At 26.8% G+C, this 9,669-nt stretch overlaps 1 protein-coding gene across 1 annotated transcript; it reads left to right on the plus strand.

The window, feature by feature from the left end:
- The first annotated feature begins 1,084 nt into the window (after positions 1-1,084).
- LOC114170707 lies at positions 1,085-7,029 on the plus strand. The gene is made up of 18 exons (XM_028056246.1): positions 1,085-1,887; positions 1,969-2,046; positions 2,226-2,430; positions 2,534-2,648; positions 3,111-3,203; positions 3,336-3,417; positions 3,514-3,573; positions 3,653-3,705; positions 4,198-4,364; positions 4,566-4,770; positions 5,286-5,340; positions 5,448-5,504; positions 5,604-5,852; positions 5,931-5,995; positions 6,091-6,147; positions 6,234-6,327; positions 6,412-6,552; positions 6,774-7,029. The coding sequence occupies exons 1-18, from the start codon at positions 1,111-1,113 to the stop codon at positions 6,852-6,854; spliced, it is 2,634 nt and encodes an 877-aa protein (XP_027912047.1). The 5' UTR covers positions 1,085-1,110; the 3' UTR covers positions 6,855-7,029.
- The last annotated feature ends 2,640 nt before the right edge of the window (positions 7,030-9,669 follow it).

Raw genomic sequence — 9,669 nt, forward strand, 5'->3', positions numbered from 1 at the left:
TATTAATTTATTATGTCTATTTTTTATATCATGCCAAAACTGATAAATTCTTTTATATATATATATATATATATATATATATATATATATATTAAAAATTTAAAATTTAAAGTAATGAACGAAAAATAATTTATACAAAATACGATGGAGAGGACAAACTAATGAAGGAGAGAGGAAAAATAAAAATACAAACACTGCCGTGGTAAATTACTTTGTGTTTTAGATAAATTAGACACAATTTCTTCTTTGTTCTCTTAAGGTAAGTAATATTTCCTTGTTTGAGTGTTTGTATTTCTTCTTTTCTTTATTCTCTTACTTTTATCAAACTCAATTCTCAAATCTCTTCATTTATCTTTAAACCCTATTTTTTTCTTTTACATTTTTCAATTGATAAATTCTCATTATATATATATATATACATTTTATTAATAATTGAAAATTTAAAGTAATTAATAAAAAATAATCATTACAAAATACTATAAAGAAGACGAAAAGACAAACTAATAAGGAGAGAGAAGGAGAATAAAACTACACAACTCTCTTTGTGGTGGTAGGATTACTTTGGGTTCGAGATAAATCTGATACACTTTCTTGGTCTTCTTTTAAGGTAAGCAATATTTGTTTTTTTCTTTTACATTTTTCAATTGATAAATTATCATTATTATTTATATATTTATATATATATATATATATATATATATAGTTATTAATAATTTAAATTTTAAAGTAGTGAATGAAAAATAATTTATACAAAATACAATAGAGAAGACGAAAAGACGAACTAATGAAAGAGAGAGAAGGAGAATAAAAATACTCTCTGGTGGTAGGATTACTTTGGACTCTCCGACACATTTTCTCCATCTTCTCTTAAGGTAAGCAACATTTCTTTGTCTCAGTCTTTGTGCTATTTTTTTCTTTATTCTCCTACTTTTATCAAACTCAATTCTCAAATCTCTTAATTCCTCTTTGAACCCTATTTTTTTTTCCTTTACATTTTTCAATTGGTTGTATGTACCCACCCCATTACAATCTTATGTTATTTATAATCACTTAAATTCATACAACTTCAAATTTCAGACTTGTTTGTATCCATTTTGTCCTCACACCTGCATGGCGAACAATACAAATTCAGCAGAACACTTTGTAGAGTTGTATGAAATTCGCACAGGTTTGAAAAGGGAATTTGCCTTTGCTATGAAGGCACAATCTCAGATATGTGGTTCTCTAGGTCGGACTAGATCGAAAAAGGCCCAAACTTTGGTTGAGTTGTCTAATGATTCATCCCACAAGCTATGCGAAAAATCTAGGCAACAAAAGATTCAAAATTTAACAAATTTAGCAAAAACTAAGGAGGATACTAGTGTTGCTCTAAGTGAAAAGGAAGTAAATAGTGATGTGATGGATGTAGAAAAACTTAAAAGTCAAATGAGTGATGAAACAAGGATGTTGGTTATTTGTGAAAAGGAGCACAAGAGTGATGAACCTAAAACCCAACTGGAGGATAAAGGTGTAATGATTGTTGTTTGTGATGAAGAGCATAATAATGATGAACCTAAGACTGAGATTGGACAAAATCAACCTGCTTGTGATAATGACATAATCAAAGAGGAAGATGTCAATGATGAGATTGTTTCAACTTTGGATTACAAGTTGAAAAACCCAATAGAGTCTATACAATCAACATTACAAAAATTAGAAAATGGTGATAGCAAGGTTGAGAGTAATGGTATTGAGAAAGAAAGGAAAAATGTTTCTATGATTGTTGCTTCAACTCCGGTGACATCTTCTATGAGGTTTATGGGAAAAAAATTTCCTTCCAAGCTAAAAGACTTTTTATCTTCTGGAATTCTTGAAGGACTACTTGTGAAATATATTCGCAGCATCAAGGTATTGTTTTATTAAATTTATATAAGTTTTTAGTTTTTTCCAATGTATGGATTAATGAAAGATGTATGTGTTTTTCTGTAGGCGAAATCTATAGGACTTCTGGGAGTCATTTCTGGCGTTGGAATATTGTGTTATTGTGAAGTTTGTAACAAAGCTGAAGTAAGTAAACAAATACAAATTCATGTTTTAATTGTAAACAATATTTTAAATTGCAATTAGTTTTGTTGTATTTCTTGGAAATTATGAAAAAATGCAATTACATTACAAGTTATTATAAAACTATGGTACTCAATACATAGTTAAATGTCACGAATCAACTTTTTCTTTTATGGAAGCAGGTTGTGTCACCCACAATTTTTGAGTTGCATGCTGGTAGCTCAAACAAACGTCCTCCAGAGTATATTTTCCTTGAGAATGGATGTACTCTTCGTGATATCATGAATACATTTTTGAATCATCCATTAAACACTTTGGAGGAAGTTGTGCAGAATGCTTTGGGAGGCTTCACAATGAGAAGATCTAAGTTTTGTGTAAATTGCAGAGGTTTGAAATTTATTTTTGTTTACCATTTTTTTGTGCTTTTCTACTTATCTGAAGCATACTTTTAACAAATAATATTCAATTATTGCATTATGTACTTTTGAAGATGTCAATGTCGTATCGAAATTATTCTGTAATTCATGCGTGGAGTTACTAAAGGATTGTGAAGCTAGTCTCACTTCAACAAATGACACCAATGATACCTTTGCATTTCAATCCAGGTATTTAAATACAACTTAATTTAAAAAATATTTTTTTTTTTGGAATTTAGATTTTTTGTTGAGTTTTTTTGTGTTGTTTCTCTACTGTGTATTTATAATACATTGATTACCACTAATTTTGACATTTTAAAATATATTAAAAAATTATTTAAAATACTAATACAATGTATCACTAATGCTCAGCAGAAGATAATACTAAAAAAATCAATAGAGAATCTAGACTCTTTTGATGGTAGTCTACATTAACATTAATAACAATAATGATTATATGGTAAATATATAACATGATTTATTGACAAAACATAATTACTTTTGCAATGAGCTTATAAAGTAATACTATAGAACTCATTAATAGTCAATAGTTAGTATCAATATTGGCACACAAATACTTTGTATTCATGACATAGTTCATTGTTTTTGTGCTAACAACTAAAAAACATATCCCTTAATCAACTATTACAGGTCTTCGGAGTTAGCTATGTTTCCAAAGTCATTAAATTGTGGAATGAAACATAGCACATCTCGTGGAAAGAGCAAAGGACAACTAATTAGGAAGTAAGTATTTTTGTTGAACATATTAAATTGTCCTATTGATTTAGAAATATGATTTTATTCATATGATAACATGTTACATTATAGTCTTTTATCAAACATATAATCTTGTTTTATGTTGTCAAAATTTGGAAGGGATTTACGCATGCATAAACTAGTATTTGAGAAAGATGGGTTGCCAGATGGAACTCAAGTTGGATACTATATTCATGGAAAGGTTATCTTCATAATTTCTTACTCTTATACTTATATTCTTGTTTTTTTTTTTTTTTACTTTTAACTTTTTTGAATGTATTTTATGTTATGTGGGCAGAACCTATTATCTGGATATAAGAAGGGATCTGGAATTGTATGTAATTGTTGCAATCGTGAGGTAAATATTTATTATGTGGTAATGATGTTGTTTCAATAACTTCAATTGTAATCATACATTTTATGTAAAACATGAACAGATTAGTCCTTCGCAATTTGAAGCACATGCAGGTTGGGCATCGCGACGAAAGCCGTGAGTTTTTGTTTATTTTGTGTATGGTTGTAAATTTATTATAGTTTTTTTTTTACTAATTATGCATTAAAATACTTAATATTTGTTGGGAATAGTAAGCGTTAGTCAAAAGTTTCACATTAGATAAAATAGACAAAGTTAAACATTATATATGATCAAAGACCCATAACATTATTGTCTTAAGATTTTGAGGATAAAAGTGGTGTCAAATGTCTTATATGTATAAGACTAACGTCATGTAACCATATGGAACCATAATCTCTCAATAACCTTAACTCATATAATATATATATAGAAATTTCAACAATATTATATTTCTTTGATGAATCTTTTCTTACTTTTTTTCCTTCTAGAACGATAAGAATTTTTCTATACTTCTCATGATTTCCTTGAACATGACAATTAAGAGTTGTACTATGATATTTTTTTCAAAAGGTCTAATACTTTTTCTTGTTCCCTTAAACATTATTGTTTTTTTCAATTTCTTTGTAGTTATGTGCACATATTTGTATCTAATGGACTATCACTCCATGATTTGTCTATCTCCCTATCACAAGGTCGGAAATTTTCTACCAATGATAATGATGACCTATGTAGTATATGCAGAGATGGAGGAAATCTTTTGTGTTGCGATGGATGCCCAAGAGCTTTTCACCCAGGTGAAGTTTTACCTTTTTATTTCAAGTAGTGTGTTGATATATTAATTATATGTATTTACCTATTAAAAATTATTTTTAGTTGATCTAATAATTATCACTTTTGTCATATGGTTTTGTATGTATAAAACATATTTGTCTTTCCATTTAAATTAACTTGAGATTGACTTTTGATATAAAGCTTTGATATTTTTATTGTTGCAGAATGTGTATCTCTTCCATGTATTCCAAGTGGTACATGGTATTGTAGGTATTGTCAAAATTTGTTTCAAGACAACAAATGTATTGAGCATAACGAGAATACCAAGGTTGCAGGGAGAGTTGAAGACATTGATCCCTTAGAACAGATGAACCAGAGATGCATTCGTGTTGTCAAAGAATTTGAACTTGGTGGATGTGCATTGTGTAGGTAATATATTCTTCTATCTTTTAGTGAGGTTATTGTTAATACATGCATAAATAATGCTTGATTTTTCTCCTTCCTTATGAACAACAACAAAAAATTTAGAGTATAACAAATACTAGGTTTTATAGTATAATGTTTTTAAAGGATGATTTTAATGAAACATCATCCCTTTATATTATAAAACTTCTGAAATTTCACAACATCTATAGAATCTTAAAAAAACTAGAAAAAATGTTTATAAAATGTAATTAAAATGAAGTCTGCTCTGCCACTGTCTCACAGATGTTATTTGACTTGAAAAAATGACGAGAATCGATCCCTGAATCTTATATAGAAAAGCCAGAAAATATTTTGAAGAGGTAGTTTATAAATATATTAAGATGTAGAAATGAATAAAATAAAATTTTGTTCTCTTTTAAATTATATATCTCTAATTAAATGCTGATTAGCATTTTTTTTCTGTTTTACTGCAAATTCTTTTGTATTATCTCTCACATGTTTCATTTCATACACTTCAGAGGCCAAGATTTCAGCAAAAGCTTTGGACCTCGAACAGTGATTATCTGTGATCAGGTGTTGTTTAATTCAAAATGCTAATTATGATGCCTTAATAAAATACATATCAGTTACTATATTCTATCTGTTTAAGTAAAATTTTTCCAATAAATGTGTGTTTGCAGTGCGAAAAAGAGTATCATATTGGGTGTTTGAAGGATCATAATATGCAGAACATAGAGGTGTTGTATATTTGTTTTTCTTCTCTGTTTTTTTATTTTATTTTTTTTATTTGATTTAATTAATGCATGCAATTGTTAACTAGTGTTGTTTTCTTCCAGGAATTACCTGAAGGGAATTGGTTTTGCTGTTCAGAATGTGAGAACATTAATACTACCTTAGTGAATTTGGTGGCTCGTGGAGAAGAGAATCTTCCAAATCCTCTCTTGAGTTTGATAAAAAAGAAATACAATAACAAAGGCTTAGAATTTGGGTCTGATATTCGTATAAAATGGAGGCTTCTGAACTGGAAAGTGGGTGAATCTGAAGAGACAAGACAATTGCTTTCAAAAGTTGTTGCTATTTTTCATGTAAGTGTATTACAATACATTATTTACTTAATATTTGTTTTCAAATTAACTACTTAGAATTATAACTATGTTTTGTAGGAGCAATTTGATCCAATAGTTCATACTACAACCGGCATTGATTACATTCCAGCAATGATTTTTGGGTTAGCAGAATCAACTTTGATTCGTTCTATCACCTTTCTTTTCTGATATGCATGAACACATGATAAATTCAGTTTTTGTTATTTGAATTCCACAGAAGGAACATTATAGGTGAAGATTTTAGTGGAATGTACTGCATGTTACTCACTGTGAAGTAAGTGAAGTGTGTTCTTGTTCAACATTTTTTTTTCCTTGTTTGAAAGAAACTATGAATGTTGAATGTGTTTGATATTTTTGCAGCGAAGTGGTTGTGTCTGCTGGAATTTTTCGTGTGTTTGGGTCAGAAATTGCAGAACTTCCCTTAGTGGCTACTGTTACTGATTTTCAGGGACAGGTTGGTTAATATACTTGAGAAAAAGTAAAATAAAATTGTGTGAAATATATTTTTTTTTCTGAAAATGATGTTATTTTCTTTCAGGGTTACTTTCAATCTCTGTTTTCTTGCATTGAGGGTTTGCTTGGATCATTGAAAGTGAAACGATTTGTTCTACCTGCTGCTAGTGAAGCTGAATCAATATGGATCAATAAATTTGGATTTACAAAGCTAGATCAAGATAAGGTTTGAAAAAAAAAATATTTTGTCACCTCAAATTTATATATTTGAACCTATTGATCGATACTTTGTTATAGACATAAGTATATAGTTGAGAGTGTACAAATACTTGATTTGTCTTCACTTACTTAGGGTTTTAAATCCGTCATTGTTGTTTGTAGCACATGTTTTTTTTTCTTGAGTTTCATTGGTTATTTCTTCTTATACTATTATTCTCATTGTTGCAGATCAACAACTATTGGAAATATTATCACATGATGATCTTTCAGGGGACCTCTTTATTACATAAGCAAATTCCTCAATTTTGAAGCATATTTTGCTTTGAGTATGTTACTTTAGAGACCTAATTTTGCAGACGTGTTTTCTGGATTTTGGTGGGTGTGTGGAAGAACACATCTTTGACTATGTTCTATGGATCAAAACAAGACAAGATCAAACGTTTGATGGTACACTGTGATAAACTTATATTTGAAAACTGTGGACATCCAAACATAGAATGAACTTTTTAAGACACAAACAAGTTCTATGTTAAGTTTGGTTATTATTTATAGGACTGGTTTTTCGTTATATTGAATTGAAAGATAGTGGTGAAGTGTGTTTGTTTTAGGAATATTTGAAAAAATCACTTTTGAAAAAAAAATGATTTTGTTTAAAATTATTTTTTAATAATGTGACGTACAAGCATTTGAAAACAAAAATCAGTTGAAGTAAACAGAGTTAGTTAAAAGTATAGACATTGGAGATAAAAAGAATTTGAATTTTTTTATTGGAGTGTGTTGGATTTTTTTACCATTCTTTCTTATGGAGCATTTAATTTCTTTCTTAGTTTATTTATGATTGAGAAACGGTAAGTGTTTAAAAACACTAACCTATTTTTATAAGTTAAATTTAATTGGAATATATGTAGTAGTTTTTCTCGACTACTATTATTTAACCAGTATGTTATTGTATTTGTTAAAGTTTATCAAGCTTTTATAATAATAAAATAATATTTAAAATTATTTTTATTTACTAATGTATAATTTTTATGATAAAACTTGAAAATAATAACTAGATTATTCAAAAAAAGTGTATAATTATTAATTTTATATTCATTAATATACTTTGATAATCAGGGGCAGGCGGGGTCTCCAAAATTTTTTGAATTTTTTTTACATTATTTACATTTTAAATATTTTAAAATTATTTAATATTTAAAATTGTACACATCTTTTTAAATTAAATAATATTATATTAGAAATTAATGAAAATTAAATTATATATTTTTTATTTATTTTATAAAGTCTATTAATAAATAATAAAACATAAAATCAAATATATAACGAAAAACAAAATTATCAAGATATTTTTTATTTTCTCTTTCATTGTCTTTTGAATTTTTCATATGTTGTATTTATCTCTCATACTTATTTATTTTTTGAGTTTCTCTTCCATTCTTAAATAAATAAAAAATGTAACTTTCTCTTATCTCACTTGATAGTGAAATATTTGTTTAACATTTAGCACTATTTATTATCTCATGATATTTTTCTATATTCATTTTTTATTAATATAGAAGAAGAAGTAATGTACTATGTGATTTTTCATAGTCAATTTTAATTGTAACTTGATTATCATAATTCTTTTAATAATTATGTCTCTCAACTTTTGATTAGGTTACGATAAATTATTTTTTAATCTTAAACTTCTTTTTTAACTATGTATATTGATGAAAAACAAAAGAATAAATTTATTTTTTAAAATTGATAGAGGAACTGTCGATGAAGATGAAAATATGATAATATGGTTGCTTATCGCATAACAATGAAAGGAAAGTTTGTGAAGACTTTTTGAATCAAATGAACGTTAATAAAATGAAAAATAAATATGTTGCAGATAATATGATTATTTACATCAAAAAAAGTTAACCGAAAAATTTAATTATGATTCAATTAACATGAGTTCAAAAATATGAAAAAACGATAAACATTCCTTTATATATGTGTAATTTTATACTAGATTATGTATTCATTTTCATTGAATTAGTTACAGTAATATTAAATATATAAATTTTGAGTATATTATTTTGGGTTCCAAAAAAATTTTGGTGAAGATCCGTTGTTGATAATCAATAAATTCTCATTAAATATAAATTTACATAATATAAATTAAATTTTAAAATAATGCATAAAAATTAATGTATTTAAGACATGGAGAAGAAGATGAAGGGAAGAGATTAAAATAAGACATTGTTGTTGCAAAATTATTTTGAGTTTTGGATTACCTTGAACTTTTGTTTTTCGGCTTTGGATTTTGGACAAGTCAAACATCTTTTTCTTTATCTTATTTTAGGTTAAGGTAAAATATCTTTAATTTATTTTCTATTCTATAAATTCAATTCTTAAATCTCTTAGTTCTCCTTTAAATCCTAATTATAATTTGTTTTGCATTTCTCAATTTCATGCTCACACTAATGCAATCTTAAGACTTTTACAAACATTTTATTCAAATTACTTCAATTTCTATGCTATCAAGGTACAATTTCACTTCTATGGTTCTCTAGGTCAAACTTAAACCAAACAGTTCAAAAATTTAGTTGAGGTATTTGTTAATTTATTTTATAAGCAATGAAAAAAAATGATTTATCTAAACCAAAAATTAATAACTTTCCAAGATTGACAAGAACAAGAGATGATACTAGTGATGCTCTAAGTGAGAAAGAAGTAAAAAGTGATGTAATAATGCAAAGGAACTTAAGAGTCATGTCAGTAATGAAGTAACATTTTTTGTAAAAAGAACACACACACAAGCGTAATGAATGTAAATGCAAGTGGAAAATAAAAATATAATGATTATTGTTCGTGAGAAGAAACACATAAATGATAAATATAAACTTAAGTTTTTTTAGCTCATCAAATTAAAAATTATTAATTTGAATTTCTTAATTTAAATAATATATTTTTAATTGTTCAACAAATTATTTATATTTATACTGTCAGTTAGTACTCGTTTTTCTTTTTTCTTTCAAAAATGTAATTAATTTTTTTAGTTTGAATTTGGAGTTATTTTTTAATTGTTACAATTTGTTTTTTTTGTGTTAGTACAATATTAACGACATTAACTTATGTATGATGTGTCAACTTC

Source organism: Vigna unguiculata, chromosome 11, assembly GCF_004118075.2.
Source record: "Vigna unguiculata cultivar IT97K-499-35 chromosome 11, ASM411807v1, whole genome shotgun sequence".
Classification (NCBI taxonomy): Eukaryota; Viridiplantae; Streptophyta; class Magnoliopsida; order Fabales; family Fabaceae; genus Vigna; species Vigna unguiculata.